The sequence below is a fragment of the Hippichthys cyanospilos genome, chromosome 20, assembly GCF_059441005.1.
Source record: "Hippichthys cyanospilos isolate Australia breed blue-spotted pipefish chromosome 20, RoL_Hcya_1.0, whole genome shotgun sequence".
In the NCBI taxonomy this organism is placed as follows: domain Eukaryota; kingdom Metazoa; phylum Chordata; class Actinopteri; order Syngnathiformes; family Syngnathidae; genus Hippichthys; species Hippichthys cyanospilos.
Window position 1 is genome coordinate 2,430,909 of NC_142388.1, and position 16,953 is coordinate 2,447,861.

General features: G+C 38.4%; 4 protein-coding genes across 10 annotated transcripts in view; 1 reads left to right on the forward strand and 3 right to left on the reverse strand.

The window, feature by feature from the left end:
• Positions 1-739: 739 nt before the first annotated feature.
• On the reverse strand, positions 740-1,386 carry cenpw (centromere protein W). Its single transcript, XM_088403768.1, has 3 exons — positions 1,188-1,386; positions 1,013-1,126; positions 740-879 (listed from the first exon to the last, which is right to left on the reverse strand). Exons 1-3 carry the CDS (start codon positions 1,311-1,313, stop codon positions 853-855), a joined length of 267 nt encoding a protein of 88 aa, XP_088259894.1. The 5' UTR covers positions 1,314-1,386; the 3' UTR covers positions 740-852.
• Positions 1,387-1,655: 269 nt separating this feature from the next.
• On the forward strand, positions 1,656-3,731 carry hddc2 (HD domain containing 2). 2 transcript variants are annotated; one of them, XM_088403341.1, is made up of 6 exons: positions 1,656-1,759; positions 2,201-2,322; positions 2,392-2,494; positions 2,554-2,622; positions 2,702-2,840; positions 3,068-3,731. In XM_088403341.1, exons 1-6 carry the CDS (start codon positions 1,697-1,699, stop codon positions 3,169-3,171), a joined length of 600 nt encoding a protein of 199 aa, XP_088259467.1. In that variant the 5' UTR covers positions 1,656-1,696; the 3' UTR covers positions 3,172-3,731. The 2 variants fall into 2 exon arrangements, with proteins under 2 accessions (XP_088259467.1, XP_088259469.1); XM_088403343.1 differs by having other exon boundaries at positions 2,392-2,461.
• On the reverse strand, positions 2,985-11,935 carry tpd52l1 (tpd52 like 1). 6 transcript variants are annotated; one of them, XM_088403340.1, is made up of 10 exons: positions 11,790-11,923; positions 8,687-8,704; positions 7,796-7,914; positions 7,561-7,709; positions 6,521-6,622; positions 5,543-5,557; positions 5,200-5,238; positions 4,609-4,669; positions 4,060-4,181; positions 2,985-3,106 (listed from the first exon to the last, which is right to left on the reverse strand). In XM_088403340.1, exons 1-10 carry the CDS (start codon positions 11,806-11,808, stop codon positions 3,049-3,051), a joined length of 702 nt encoding a protein of 233 aa, XP_088259466.1. In that variant the 5' UTR covers positions 11,809-11,923; the 3' UTR covers positions 2,985-3,048. The 6 variants fall into 6 exon arrangements, with proteins under 6 accessions (XP_088259466.1, XP_088259461.1, XP_088259463.1 ...); XM_088403335.1 differs by having other exon boundaries at positions 2,985-4,181; positions 11,790-11,922; XM_088403337.1 differs by lacking the exon at positions 8,687-8,704 and having other exon boundaries at positions 2,985-4,181; positions 11,790-11,935.
• Positions 11,936-12,709: 774 nt separating this feature from the next.
• The window catches only part of usta (uronyl 2-sulfotransferase a), a 43,344-nt gene continuing 39,100 nt past the window's right edge, over positions 12,710-16,953 (reverse strand). The window contains exons 7-9 of the mRNA XM_088402708.1: positions 16,723-16,820; positions 16,484-16,641; positions 12,710-15,375 (exon numbers count right to left, since the gene is read on the reverse strand). Coding sequence (XP_088258834.1) covers positions 15,083-15,375; positions 16,484-16,641; positions 16,723-16,820 — 549 coding nt within the window. The 3' untranslated portion in view covers positions 12,710-15,082. The remainder of the gene's footprint in view (positions 15,376-16,483; positions 16,642-16,722; positions 16,821-16,953) is intronic.

A 16,953-nucleotide genomic window follows, 5' to 3' on the forward strand; every position in this document is an offset into this window, starting at 1 on the left:
TTGTTTTTGAACAAAAATCAAGGCTAGTTGCATGACAACAAAATATTTAACAATTAGACAAATCTCTTTAATAGTGACGTTAGTCTGAGAAAGGTGTATTCCGAGACTACAAATTTACAAGATTATATCATATGATGCACAGTAAAAAAAGACCATTCACAATACTACACGATTGAGGAAAAGTTCAATCTGTATCACTAGTAATGACTACTTGAATGAACTAAAAAAATTTCAAGAGCAGTTTTACAATAAAAAAGACATAACATTACAAGGGCTTCCAGAAATGATGTTACTGTGAGAGAATAATACTTTTTTATCAGACAATAATGCCAAAAAGTCGTTAGTAAAATTAAATCCTAAACATAGCAAGAACATTGCAAAACAAAAATAGTTTAAATTGCAAACATTTGGTGAAATCGGATGTGAAAATGAACAATTTAAAATAAAAAGCGGGCAATAATAATGATTTTAAAAAGTTCGCCTACGCTAGCTAAAATATATATAATTAAGACATGCAAATAGATCAACGCATTCTCGTCAAGTAGTAAAATGTCCACTGACCCCTTGATGGAAAACTTCTTAAGAAGTATCTCGATGGGCATGGTTACTTGAGTAAATTCCGACAGGTCCTCAAACACATCACCAGAAAACACGACGAACAGTTGTACACATTCACGACAGGCATTAGAATGCATTGAAAAATATGAAAAACCTACATGGTTATGAATATAGGAACAAAGTTAAGTAAACAACGAGAAAAATGATTTTGCTTAGGGTAAATAAATCATTTAATATTTAGAGAAAAGGAGGCGTGACAGAAGTCAATGAAAAAAAAAACATGAAAAAAACATTTCATCCTCTGGCTTTTTTCAGCACTCCCTGAAAAAACAAACAAAATGAAAAAAAAAAGTGAATTAACAACCAGGGCGGGGTATAAGTTTTAAATTAATAGTGTATGTAGATTTTAGTAAGATAGTTTAAGCTTATCGAGTGAATATGTTTGCTGAATTACCTTGGCGACTGCTTTGACGTGACGGGCCGTGATAGTTGAGGATTTTTCCTCAAACGCTTTGGCTTTTGCTTCCTGGGCCAAATTGTTGATAACCAGTAGAATAATGAGCTCCATCTGCGAACACAGCTAGCTTAGCAAGCTAATCACACCCGGGATCACATAAAAAACGCCTTACCGTTGATTCACTGGAAGCTCTTACGATTTTGTGACTTTTCATCCTTGATTTGACTTTTTTTTTAAGTTCCGATGGCTTGTTAAGCATGACAGAAGAGATTTGAAAAGGTTGAAAAGGCGATAACATACACTTGGGGTTTCAAATAACCCGCTTCCATTGACTTCCGGTTTTAAACCCTTCAGTGGTTTGCCAGAATGCTTTCTCTTCCTTTTTAGTTAGTATTAGGCGGATTACGCCACTTTAGCCTTCTACCGCCACTTACTGTATGGGAGCTACAACGCTTGCTTTCGCTTTACCGCCATTCAAATTGAACATAATTTACAATATTTGATGTATGCCAAACAAACAAAAGTCGAAGTGAATAATAGTTACCATCCTTACGCGTAAATTATTTTTCAAATGGAAGCGCGATGTTTATTTTTTAAGGCGTGGTTGGAGTTACTTTACATGCAATGGAGGGGCGCTTTGGTGTCTGTGCTCTGAATGTCAAACGTAGAAGAAGAAAAAACATGGCGGCGCCCTCGAGCAACATAAATATGCTCCAATTTTTAAAACTTATCGGCCGTCTTAAAGTAAGATACCACTAATTCTTAATTATTTGTATTCAGCGTACAGTTCTACTACTTTTGAATAGTGTGTTTGAATCCGATTTATCCTATTTTACTTTGACGTTCGACCACAACCTCATATGTAGTGCTCATGTTAGACTCAATTAGAATGCTTCTTTTAAATAATCTGTGTGACGAAGACATGTTCTGTTTTAATGACAACTAAAGTTCAGCTGTAAGCAAAAGTGATCAGTTGCCTCATTTGTGCAAAATAGCCCTGTCATGTATGTCATTACGAGTGTGCCGACCAGTATCCAAAATGAGAGACTACATCACAATTTCATTCCGTTTAATTTTCTTTGCACTTCACTCTACTCCTTAAAAATACTAGCATGATTTTACATGAGAATAGATTTTCCTCCATGTGGCCCCTGAGCTAAAATGAGTTTGACACCGCTGCTTTAGAGGGTCCCACGAACAGGCTGGGTGTACAGGAAAGTGAAGGACCCAGAGAGTGTTTCGGACCACATGTACCGCATGGCCCTGATGTCTCTGGTCATCACAGATCCAACAGTGGACAAGGACAAGTGAGTTCATTTGCATTCTGTCTCCCGTGAGCACACCATCATCATTTATAAGCTCCCCTTTGTCCTCAGGTGTATAAAGTTGGCTCTGGTACATGACATGGCCGAGTGCATCGTGGGAGATATCGCGCCGGCGGACAAAGTCAGCAAAGCGGAGAAACACCGGCGGGAGGAAGTGAGCGTGCAGTAACGCTCTACTGATGTTTGTTGTTGTTTAAAATGATTTTCTGTCAGGCAGCCATGAAGCAGCTTTCGAGTCTCACACCAGATAACCTTGGACAGGAGATTTATGCACTATGGGAGGTATTTTATTTTAACTGCCAGAATGAATATATATATTTTTTTTCAACGTGACATATATATCATTTTTGTCTTTATTGAGGAATATGAGCACCAGAGCAGCGCAGAGGCCAGACTAGTGAAAGAATTTGACCGCCTAGAGATGATCCTGCAGGCTCACGAGTATGAAGAGCTCGAGGGAACGCCAGGGAGACTGCAGGATTTTTTTGACTCCACTCAGGGTGAGCCCAACTGCCACTTGGGGTACAGCAAAGTCAGTCATTTTAAGACATTGAAATCAGGGCTGCTAATAACTTTTTTCATTCAGCAAACTGCAGCACAACTTCAGCTACCTTATTCTCAGTGGGGAAATAAATAAGGAGGCATTTACAGTATTTGAGTTGTGTTTATTTGTTCAAGCAGATGAAATGAGAGCAGAAAATATGACAGTCATTTTGTTTTTTCGTAGGTTGCTTCCAGCATCCCGATGTGCTCCAGCTGGTCAAGGCTTTGAATGACGAAAGGAGAAATCACATGACTGAAAAAAACAACTCTGGCAACACGCAATCATGACCGCAACATTTTTCCACGTTTCAACAGTCAGCGACGTCCAACGAACGCTCGTCCGGGAAAGCAACGCTCCAAACAAATAACATTTTATTATAAAACGGGACCTGAGATGTACTTTTCAGCTCATCTAGCATAACATTATCCAAAAAAAGCCCTTATTGTTACGGAACCATAATAAATACATATGTACTGTACTGTGTAATAATTTAAAATTGAAGATATTGAGTTGGCCAAGAACATTGTGTACAATTCTTCTCTCCCCTTTGGTTTTATTTCATTAGCCTGAGACCTTAATTAGGTTCTGTCTCATCAAGGCAGTCATGGGAAATCCCTCCCCACCCAAAAATAAAACTTGAAATTACATTACAAGAGCACAAAACGCTCATAATTAACTGTGCACGAACTCCTAGAAAAGACTCAACACGCCATCCGCCATTCCAAAATGGATTTGGCGTGCAACTCAAAGTCTATTACTTACTAAGGTGTATGTACAAGATTAATATTATAGTCTCGTGGGAATAAAATCTGAGGTTTTCAAAATAAAAGATTGCAAGAAAAAAAAATTGTAATTTTAAAAATGAGTGATTTATTTTAGAAGCAAAAATATACTCAAAATATTTGATGGAAACAAGTCAATTTTAGATGGTAAACATAAATATACAATGAAAAATAGGGGAAAAAATCTCCCGGAATTTTTTTTTTCTTGCATGATCATTTTATTGTGTTCATAAAGAAGAGAAATGGAAAAGGAGGAGTACTGACGCTGTACTGTATGATATTGATAGCGCAAACCAATCACATACAATATGTTCTCTATGTATTTTATATACTGTAACATAATCCTATATAAAAAAAAAAACATGCAAATATAAATACTGTTGTGACTCCTACTGCGGCCTCTCTGGCGTTTCCGTCAAGTCAGAGTTGGTAGGTGTGTCCTGCGAGCTGGCCTTGGCGGTGGACGAGAGGACGTCCTCAAAGCTTCCCCCTGCTCCGGGACCTGACACTTTAGTCTGGGAAACGCAAAGGAAGAAAAAAACAAAAAAACAAGGTCACTGACAAACGTTTGCCTTTCAGATTGGTCTATATCATGGATTTATTTCGATGCAAATCCCCTTTACCTTAAAGTATTTTGCATTTTTATTAGCATAAATCTAAATATGGTTGAGTTCAACCTTTTGATTTTTAAACCTATAATAATGGCGTCAGTTCAATCCATACGTATGTAGGTTGAATTTATTAACAGCCACAAAAAATGGAATTTCTGTTTGTTGACATAGTTTGACCGCCGCTCAATGGAAAAATTGCAAAATTGCAAAAATCTAAGGAATTTCATAATTTTATAACAATGCCACAAGGGTTAAATGTGCTTAAAATGTGTGAGGAGTAAAACTAATGCTACCGCAGATTTTTACCTATGCATGTGGTACTGGTACGCACCTTGATGCTTGACACTGTACTCTCAACCTTCTCCTCAAAAGACCTGAAGCTGGGAGAATTCCTGGAACGAAAAAAAACAACAACGTATTTTTCATTTCTCCACCAATCAAATCATGTTGACAATAGACACTAGATTTTAAAGCAGCTACCAAATGAAAAATATGCAGTCATGTGCACACTACATTGCTAGCAAATTTAGTGGTGTACAATAGCAATACAATGTAAAAAAAAACAATGTATCATTAGCACTGCTAAAATTCAGTTGCATGTGATTTCCACTCACTTTTTTTTTTTCAAGAACAGTGTCCAATATTACAGTCACTGTATCCTCCTGAGACCCAACCTATTCATTTTTGTCCACAACTCCGACATTATTTCAACTGAACAAAATCAGTATCAATAGCACTAAAATGTGTATCAACAGCATAAGTTTCATTGCTAAATCTAGCATTTAGAATATCCAGTTACTTGGACACACACAAAAACTGAGAGTTCATTGATTGTTTGTATACAGCGTAGCAAGGATTAGCTTGTTCAGTTTGTTACAAAATGTAAAACACATTCACGCACAATGTATATTAGAACAATTACCTCATGGCAGGCATGCTCATAGAGTGCGAGATGGAGTAGCTGTGCGCAGAAAGAGGAGTTAAGGATTAGCTGAGCTCGCATCAGAGTTAGCAGTCAGCACACAGAAGCAGATCAAGGGCAGAATTAAAAAAAAAAAAAAAATATATATATATATATATATATATATATATATATATATATTATACACACACACACACACACACACACACCCACCACACACACGTTTATTAAGAAAGCTAGCACTAATGTAAAAACATAAATAAATGTAAATGAAATAAACACAATCAAATATTTTTGGAAATTAAAACAAAAAAAAATATGGTAACACTTTACAGATTCTTACCCAATGGATCCAGACCTTGGGAGCATGTGGGAGGAGTTAACATTATGAAACGTTTATTTTGTTATAAATTTGCTATGTTAACGGCTAGTCCATGGTTAAATGGGCAAAAAAAAATGATGGCGTGAAAAATGAGGCTTGAAAATAAACAAAGACAAAATCACAACAAAGCTGAATGCAAGTTGAGCACAGCAAGAAAAAGCTAAACACCCGCCGGAATTAAAAATTGCTCACTCGCTTGCACACACATAGTATTGATTGAGTTTTAAACATAGAAATTCAATTTTGACTACAGTTATTTTGTAGTGAGTCGCTAATTGTTTTCTTTTTCTGGTTTTGTAATAGTAATTAAATATTAAATGTCTGTAAACCGGCAAAACATGTCTGACAAAAACACCACACAGAAAAGTTAGATAAACATGCCTTGTAATCACACGTGCATGCACCCACCCACACACACACACACACACACACACACACACACACGCACACACACACACACACACACACACACACGCACACGCACACACACATACCTCCTTGGGAATAGCAACTGTAGGCCAGCCATGCTGTATGAACAACATTAATTCCTTGTTTCTATTTTCAGATAGCTAGACGATATAGCTAGCTACCGAGCCAGCTAGCGAACGACGGTAGCTAGGTAGCTATCTAACTAGATAGCTACATAGACTACCACAGGTGGGGTTCAGTTTGACTAGTGTGCACATGCTAATGCTAGTTTGCCCATTTGTTACATACTGTCAAGTGTTAGTTGCAGGCTACTCTTGCTATTAGCATATCACACTAATGCTAACACAAACAATGTTATTTAAAACTCATTCACTGCCACTGACGGAAATAAAAGTCAAATATTGGTTTTAACCGGTGTTATACCATGCGTTTGTGTAAATATGATGACCCGATGCCAAATTAGCAACAGTATCTAAATTTCGCTGAAGCGCCTCAAGTGTTGCATCACACCTCATGTCTCCAAACTTCCTGTTGATGGCGCTGCCCAGTGTGCTGAAGGCCGCCGTGGTCTTCTGTCCTGCCGAGCTCAGGGTCTCAGACGTTCTCTTATACCTTGAAAGCACAAGAAGATGCTTCACATGAACACAGACTTCGAAATGAAAAGGTCAATCACACTTTGAAGTGGACGCTGATTTGCTGTCATTGTGTTTGGCGGAACCTGACAGGCTCCTCTTGTGAGTGAGCGACCGGGAGGAAGACGTGAAAATGGAAGAGCATGTAAGAATTGTCGATCCAATGGTCAATTTATCTTAAAAGATCAATAAATAAATGAATAAATCCCAACAGCAACTTTGATCAAAATGGAGTGGTATGCTTTTGGGGGGAGTAATAGAACATACTTACTTGAAGAGGGAGTTCAAGTTTGGTTTACTACATCAATCCAAAACATCCAGCTGCAAATGAAGCCATGGCTGATGATAGCAACAAAAGTTGGCGGATATGTTTATCTTAGTTTTTAGTTATTTAGCGATTGACAAAAGAAAATAGCAACATTCCTGGTGGAGTGTAGCCAACAATTGGGAAGCCTCTTTTTTGTTCTTTCATATCAATCTTTTGATCTGCCACAAAACAACATGTAAAATCAAAACAAACTGGTTGAGGCTTGATTAATTAATCAAACCCTTATATTTACTGAGGTTAATTTCTTGACAGCACTAGTCACCATTCAAACTGAGTCACATGTGCATCTTCGGATTTGAGGCGCTCAGTTCTTTGTGCTCACTAGCATTAGCGTTACCCGACACCCATGCGGTCACCGTGCTTCATTATTGATAAAGATGTGTGGGACCTGCAGCTCTTAGCGCAACCGGAGATGCGAAAACAGCTCTAAATGCATTTACTAGATTATTTTGTCTGCAATTGGATTTACTGGACTTCCGCACCACAGTAATTGTATCGTATTGTAAAGATAGGCGTGGCCTTCAGCGATCAATCATCTAAAGTGCGCTCATATTTTGACGGTAAGTGTTGGACTGCAGCGTCGGCCTCACGCGGTGGAGCTCTGCATGTCGAGCCAGCCTCGGCTAAGGTTGCTGCGGAGCTCGCTGAGAGGGGTGATGCCCAGTTTGTGCTTCAGCTCGGTGTGTTGCTTCTCTTTGGATGCCAGCACCTGCTTCAGCGTGCTGATCTCATCCTCCAGCTGCACGGGGACATAACAAACCGGATGTATGAATCCAAATATAGTCCACAATGCGACACACTATTTGTGTGTGCGTGTGTTCATACTTTGGCTAACTCCACTTGGATCGCCTCCCTTTCCTCCTCTGTTATGATGGCGTTGCTGAGGTTGATGTCCGACGTGGTGTTTTCTTCTGCTTCCCGCAGCGGCTCGGAGTCAAAGAAACCTGACATGCACAATCCGAATATGTTCATGAAAATTGCTTCATGCTCCAATTCATTTGCTCTTTATTTGGAAAGATATTAAACGTGATTTGCTGATACCTTCTGGAACCCTGTTAAAACCACACATACCCCTGAGGTGCCCTCACTATTTTTCTAAAACCTTCTAGTGTTGTGTTTCCATGTGTTTTCTCAATTCATCCTGCGTCAAACTTGCATAATGGGCGGCTGCATCCTGCTGTGCTGTAATCCAGATTAACAGGCGTGGATTATGTGGCTGTGCGCGCATGCACGCACACCCACACACAAAGGGTTTTTTTCTATTGTAGTGGGGACATCCCGTTGACATGATGCATTTCCTAGCCGCTAACCATAACCATCACAAAAGATTGCCGAATCTTAACCTTTTACCCCAACCACAACCAAAATCCAATTCAAACCTATACCTTAAAAGCAAGTCTTGCCTTCAAAAATAAATAATAAGGTCTAGACTAGTTGGGTCAACTAAAATGGTCCCTACTAGTGCAAGAGGTCCCCACAAAGACAGTAATAGCCATAATTTAGCCCCCCATCATTAAACAAAAGCCAAGGAGACAAACACACACCTGACCTGATATATATACACACACACTCTCTCAATACACAAAACACTGGAAAAAACGCACGACCTAACACACAACGTAAGTGTACATGTTTTCGCATAAAACACTAGGACACACATATAAGCACATACATGGATACCTCCAACACACATAATGAGATTTTTTAAAAAGTTACCTGAGAGATGCCCTACATCTTGATGATGCAGCACAAAGTAGGAGAGCACCATTAGTGTCACTTGTGAATTTCTGCACTCAAATTGCTAGTGCGACAGTTGAAGTCACCATTGAAGTGACCACAAAAGAAAAAAAAAAAAAAGGCACACGCAGTTAACAAAGGACAAAACAACAATGGAGGTCAGCCAAGCCAGATCTGCATTGTGTCTGGACTTGCCCCTACTTTTTGGTACCAACGCCTCTCCATTTGTGGACAACTTGTACATATGCTGGAGCACAGATTTGACCCCTGAACCTCAGAACTGTCGGGCATTTCTGAGCCTGCTTCCTCACCAATACTTTGTGGGTGACAGAGGACAAGGTGGAAAAAAAAAAACACAGAAACACACACACACACACAAAAGTGGCATACTTTTGTCATTAAAACGTGCAAGAAATTTTATTTGGTTTCTTGGGAGCAGAAAATAAAAATATTGTATCGCTAAAGACCATTAGATCACTCCTACGCTTATTTTGCTGGGAACTAGCAAAGGAAATATGAGGCGCATAAACACTTCTTGGACATTTAATCTGCTAGAATTGTTGCGTTGGCAGTTTTAAACAAGGCCGGTGTCGAAATGTAGAGAAGAGGAAGACTTTTGCGTTTGCAGAAGCACAAATGCCAACTGTGTGAAAATGGATTGCAAACACTTCCAGGAAATGAAACCTTGTTAAAAATGAAAGTTTGTTAAAAAGCGCAAAACTTCTAAAAGTCTAGCAAAAGTCCTTAAGATATATATATATATATTATATATACACACACACACACACAGTATATATAGCACGCTAATGCTAAGTGTGATTGCTAACTGGTTAGCAGAGGTAATTTTTTTTTGCTGTCTAAAAAATTCACATAATGTATATAGAAGATAATACATAATGAGCAGTTATATGTACCCAGGCCTAACCATATCCAACCTTAGTCATTTTTGGGTTGATTATTCCACCTCATAAATCAAGCAATTGACAAAATAATTATTTCCAAAAAATACTAAAAACTAGCCTAAAAACTAAACCATGGACTAAAAAGACTAAAACTAGTGACACTTATAGACACAAGACCAAACGGAACGTTTTTTGTCCTAACCTGATTTATTGACCTTAAAACAGTAATCACTAGCACGCTAACACTAACTGTAATTGCTAATCGGTTAGCAAAGGCACATTTTGTTGTTGTATAACAATTCACACACATAGAAGATAATGAATCCCGAGTAATTATATTTCACCCAACCATAATCATTTTGGGGTTGATTATTCCATCTAATAAATTGAGCAATTGACAGGATAAATGATTTTAAAAAATGACTAAAAACTAGTCTAAAACTTCAGCCTTTTGCCAGTAAATATTCTCGGATTTATTTAGTTCCAATGAAAGCAGGCTCATTTTCATGGTGTTAAAAACAAGATATTTACATTTTTTTTAAATTAATTCATTCATTTTTTAATTCGGAGAGCACGTTTTCAGTATGTTATTGTATTTTCCAAACCAGGAATTTAATAGTCATAAAAAACTAAATTGCGTTTTTTGTATTCTGTACTGTTGAGTGAATGCCAATATTTTTAAGAAATTAGTAAATGTTTAAAAAAGAGATGAATTAAATCAAGTCATAGAGAAATGAACAGATTCTTTAAATAATTGCTAGTTGCACTCTTCGTGCTTGAAACGTGTACAGTGCACTCGTTTGCCTTGGGCCTCCTCGGGTACTTTTTTTTTGTGGCCTTGAATACCTCTTTAGTCACAAGATTCCCATCTGGGTCATGTGGTGAAACTAAATCAGAGGCCTGGGGATGTTCATACAGCGAGTAAAGTGAAGACCAAAGTGTGCATATTTGGAGTTAACCAATAGAAAATGGCCATTCATCTCTGCAAGTTTGTTGGCAGACTATTAGCCAGTGGACAGAGAGTCACTTAGAACTGGAATGCAATTACCTAACTGGATCAACAAACAGCGCCTTGCCAACCGACGGCCTTGAACTAACCAAAACCCGCAATAAGAAGCTCAGCAACATGGTCTTATCATAAAAAATGATCCAAATGTACCCATTCAAGTTAACTATGCCAACAATTTACAGTGGCGGGTAGAACCAGGAAGTGTTCATCCTTTCAATCGCAGAGGGGACATAATAAACCAGTCTGTCCAGTTTTTTTTTTAGACCTCAAGGCACACCATCAAGAAAAAATGTTACAGCTGATTGTGTTGCAAGCAAAGCAAAGCAAAGCAATTATTAATTTGTTGTACAAATGGCAACATGGATAGTGGATGTCATATCAAAGTGCATGCATAGAAAGTGTTCCATAAATTGTTTAAATATTTTCATCTTGGGGTATTAACATTACACATTACATTTGTAGCCCATGTGGAAATTTGATTGGCAGCTGAGTGGGCGTGGTTTCAGACCTTTCATTCATAATTTTCCTACTGATGATGCTAGAGTCTTTATTTTGGTTTGCCTGCCACAACAATCTGCTGACAGAAATATTAGCAGAGTCACATTATTCGTAATCAAATTTCGGGGTAGTTAATTGAAATATGATTACTTCTGGCAGAACACCTGCTGGGCTCGACTCGGAAAACGTTTAACCATTGAAGTCATTTGCTGTTTAAAATGTGGGAAGGATAGCTTAACGTCGGTTACACCTGTTTAAAATGTACTTAAAATGTAGTTTGTAATTTTACCCACCGTAACTTAAGTTACCTTTTTTGCAAGAAAGAGAGCAAAACGCGACGTATACAAGACGGCGTCTACTCGGAAAAAAACAACACCTCAAACGCGCCGTGAAGTGGTCTCTGTGATGACGTCACTTATATTTCACCTGCACTGTTTAAATCGACGCTTTTTACAATACAAATGAGGCCAAATCCACTCAAAGTGGTCATTTACTCACTTTTAAGAAAATATGCAGTCGTGGATGATTGTTTATCTCTTGAATCGTAATTGTGGAGATAACTTGGTGCGTTCAAGTTCACTCGAAATACCTACTGGCCCGAGCGAGTTCATCAAATGTTTTTTTTCTTTGAAATAATTCATTAAAGTACGTATTTGAGCCGACATTGACTGACCTTGTTGTCTGGTCTCCATGGCTAGCTTCCTCTCGCGGTCCCACACGGACACGTCACGGTGTCGGCAGGGGCTTGGCACCGGCGATCGGGTCAGTTAGTGGCCGCTGTCTCGCCCTCTGCTTTGGCTGCTTGTCACGAGATAGGGCAGCCCAAAGAGGGCGGGACGAAGCATGTCTCAGCCAATGGCGAGTGTGTATTCTTGGTACTTCCGGCAACGCTGTGAGCACGATATCGAATTTCCTTTTTAATTGTGCGCGAATACAATTTAAAACTCTTTTAATGTTGATCATGATGTATTCGAAGCGCTGGATATTTCTTTAGGTGTTTTTTTTATTTGTATTTTTTTTAGAACGACTGTTATCAGTTGGTGCTCTGCTGCCCTCTGCTGACTATAAGTGGCAACACTGGGTTTGTTTGGTCTAAAATTAAATTATAAACCGCAATTTTAATGAGTAAACGGCGACATCAGCTGAATACTTTACATCTGTTCAATTTTGCAACTGTAGAAATAAATTCCATCGTCCCCCCCCCCCCGAATGAATTCGAAAAAAAGACACATCAGTTCTTTTATTCTGAGGAAGTTTATTTTGGAAGAGTGTAAAAATGTTTTTTTGGGTTTTTTTTTTTACACCAACTCATCCAAAGGCTTCCCGTGGAACGCCAATATTTTTTTTTTCCATAGCCGCCATTCTGGATACAGTTATTACAAAAGTTGTGTTTTTCCTTCCTGAGAAATTGATGCGGAATGCATAGAAATAAACAGAAAATAATAATAAATTAAAATTGAAAACAAAGCAGGACAACTTTGGGAGAGGACCGAGCAAGGTTATTATTCAAGGTTATCATGAAGGAATATTTTGTTTAGCTGCTGGTAGAAGTCACTATATCCTGACGGTTTTGAGCAATATATTTTTATCCATATATATATTTTTACAGTATACAGGCACTGCCTTAATTACGAACAATTCAAATATACAAACAGTTCTGTGGTATTTAAACTTTTTTTTTTTTTTTAATATATATTTCCGCTGGCTAAATTGAGAATCTCACGCCTTCAGTGTAGTACCACGTTGTGCCAGCCAACACTGAACTCTCTCTGGAGAGATGCAGCGTAATTAATGGCAAGAAAAAGAGGCAGAGAAGGTCCCCTATTCAGCTCCAGTAATTATCGTTCCCACAGTGCAAAAACTGCAGATTGGATGCCTGTGAGTATTGCAGTAACAGTTGCTTAAAAGGTGTAGAATAACCATAACGTCTATGCTAATGTTCGTTAGCCTATGACATTTTGCATCATGCTAGATGGAATTATTGTACGTTAAACTTCAACACGGGGTGACAAAGCAGCTAAAAGTTTAAAACAAGAACCAATTGGAAAACTGCAAGCAAGACTTCTTTTCACTTCTTCAGAGTGATGTGATTTTCTCCCATTTCTTGATAGGCGCTAAGCAATAGTTTAAAATGTGCGTTTTAATACCGTAGGTTGAAGTATTTTAATTAGTTTAAATATGTTTAGGGTCTGTGAGAAGGGCAAAACTATTTTTTAACATGGTCTACCACAGATTTGAGTTTCTTAAAAAAATATAAATATCCGATTTCTCTTCTTTCAATTGCCTCTTATGACAAATTTCATGATATAACGCATCATTTGTAGCAGAATGACCTATCGCTGTTTTTTTTTTTTTTTCTTTTTTACACTTTGCACTGGGCAATCTTTTATTTGTCTGGCCAACATCAAGTCCCAACAAAGTGAAAGCTAACTATAAATCTCTGATAAACGTCTTCGGTCAAACTCAGTCATACTTGCGCACTTTGCTGGAATTCTTTGAATTCATAATGGAGTGCATATGCTTTAACCCTCATTTATACCTTCCGTAATAAGAATAATATCTTTAAACAGAATACACGAATCACTCACAGCCATTTTTCCACCAAGTAGCGCTGTTTGGTTCCTATAGCTCGATTTGCATGTTACGATCATGGCGATTCCATCTTGACCAAGTGATTTTTTTTTTCTCATACTTCGATCTGCTCAGAAAACGGTAGCTTCTGAAAATCGTAAATATTTACGATAGGGTTTACATATCCTCCTGGGACTCACCTTATTCATGTGTCCGTTTTGTCTCAGAAAACGTTAATTGCATCCTGCTCAAACACAAAAGATATTATTTGAAATGCCGTGTCCTCTAGTGAGGACACCGGGACTTTGTTGTTCACTCTAGGCTGGGTCTCAGGAGCATATAGTGACAATAAGGCCCAATTGGAGTAATTTTTATCCTTCTCAAGTCCAAGTCAGAAAATTTGATAATTCTGTAGGATGTGATGTTACCTTCAGGTGCTGTACCAAAAGTCAGAAAAAAACGTACCACACAAAACCGAACCAAACTGCTGCCAAGTTGAAACGCGCTTATATACAGCTTCTTGCCTTTGCGACATTTGGCACTGATTTACATATTGTACACGACACATAAAAAGTTTGGAATACTGAGATGAAAATTCAGGATGAATCCTAAAAATGCACAAGAACATTTGGATCTTGTGCAAGACAGATTAAAAAAAAAGAATTGGTGCAAAACATGCTGTTCTTTAAAAAAAAAAAAATGAATGCCAAAATTTACAATTTCATCCTGAAATTTCACCCGATAGCTTCATATCGCAAACTTTTTACAAGTAGCATAAAATAATTTTTGAATCTCTCCAATCATGTTTGGCTCCTCAGCTTTTTTTCTGATGATATTCTCCTGTGGCCTAGCCTATTCATTTGCGTCAGCTGTTGTGTCCATTTCGTCCGGTTTGACTTTCGTAGGACAGTTCGAACGAGTCAAAAACTATAAACGAAAAACAAATGTCCACTCTAGTGGACACAAATGAATAGACTGCGTCCTCGGAGGATATACACACAAATATCATTTTTTACCTTAATGTACCTTTCCGTTTGTGGAGGCAAGACCGTGCAACCCCAGTCTACATCCCGGTCGCTGCGTTATCTCTCCTGGAGACTGCAGCAAAAACCGCTTGCGTGTGGAAGAACAAGAGCGGGAAACAAGAAAAAAAAAAAAAAAAGAGGAAAGCCTCGCTTCACGTAGAACCGAGTTAAGCGTTCCTCCTCGTGATCCTCAGTCAATTTTTAAATAATCTCGTCCTTTGCCGTCCCCAGTGCCGAGCCCGTCCACAAGTCCGGTATCTGAACCGACCTTACCTTCTATAGGCCGGTCACAGTCCACAGACCGCAACATGGAGGGAGGGGGCGAGGGTTCAACTGCTTAAAAAAAAAAAAAAAAAAAAAAAAAATCTTTTTATTGATGGATGAGCCAGTTGTTTGCGTCCTCCATATCGGAGTCCAGCTCTTCGTCCTCGTCCAGGGGCTCGGGGGTCCGGAGGTCGAGCTCCCGGAGGAAGTCGGGCGTGTAGGCGGGCGGGTGGGCCTCCGACTTGAGGCCGATTTTCTTCTTGATGAGGTGGAACTGGTCCCGGATGAAGTTGTAGAATTCGTACTCGTAGCGCATGCGGTGGTAGAGCACCTGCAGCGCCTCCAGGGTGGGCGTGTGCTTGCGTACCGTGCCCGTCAAGTTGCCCATCTTCCTGTGGTCTACATGCAAATGTCCTTTGTTATTTTTGGGCCAGAACTCACACCTTCAAAATTTGGATATCTCACTACAGTATAATCCCATTCACTTTTCGCATACTTGTTGCTAGGCGGATTTTTTTCCCCCCCATGCCATTTTTCTTTTTTTTTTTTTTTTTTAAACTTAAAAAGTTGCGTTTTATTCTATGTCCTGATTGGTTAAAGGATTGTCAATCAAAGTCAGAGAAAGAGTTGTAATATGCTAATATTATTTTGTGTCCAACCACGTAGATTGATCATCGCAATTAATTTTGTTATGACTTAAACCTCCCTTTTTTTGTTAAATACGAATAAAATAAATGGGTGAAGAAAATAGATGAATGGCCTTTTAGTTTGATTTCGTTTCATTTTATAAGAATGCTAATGCCTGTCTCTGAAAATTCTAAACCATATGGGTGAGGGTATTACCATGGTAAACATTTAGAAAAGAAAATGGAAACAAAATCAGTATATATGATGAATAAATTAAAAAAACAAACAAAAAGGAATAATGTAAATAGGAAAAAAAAACCTTGACAAAAACATAACAATGAAAACATGTGCTATAAATGAAAAAAATACAAAAAACAAAACAAAACATGTTCTACTGAGACCCAGCAAATTTGTGTCCAATGTAAAGTCAAAATCTACTGACAAAAAAAACCCCAAATAACAATGCAAACAACCCAAAAACAAACAAAAACAAAGGTCCACTGTAGTGGGCACAAATCAATTGGCTGGTTCTATATTGTGTAATTAAAAAAAAACGTAGATGGGAGAAAAAAAAGCTAATACACTAATGAAATATTAAAGAAAAAACATTTATGATAACCCCCCCCCCCCCAAAAAAAAAAAAGTAATGGAAAAAATATTCCTGGTATGGAATTGATGTGATTTTGTACTATACATACATACATACACATATACATATACATATATATACATACACATATACATACATATACATACATATACATACATACATATATATATATATATATATATATATATATATATACACACACGCTACACACGCTAATCTCCAACAAATGGGTGTACAGTAGGTGGTTTACTAAGAAGGACTTTGTCTTACCCGGGCTTTTGTAGATGTTGATGACTCCAGTAAAATAGTGTGGTAGAAGCCTCTCCAACAAAAGCAGCACGTCTTCCAGCTCCTCCAGGATGCCCACCAGCAGGTAGTTCTCCAATACATTCTGTTTAGCTCGCTCCAGCGCCCACGGGCCCGGCTCTCTGATTGACGGAGGGAAAAAAAATTAGAAGAGCAGCTGTGCCTGACAGTATGTGATAAGAGTCTCCCGAGAATGCCGATACCTGCATTTAGGATGCTGCCCGCAAAAGTATGGGATGATGTAGAAGACTCTGGGGTTGGAGCATTCTGGGTAATTCTCCAGAATGCACACGTTTATGTCCTGAAAGTTCAAATAAATGAAAATCAATACAATATAATTACGTGCTTTCTACTGTCGCTGTGATGAAAACCTAAAAAGTAGATGTGGTCCACTTCTCCTTAGAACCAAAACGAATAAACTATATTGACGACTT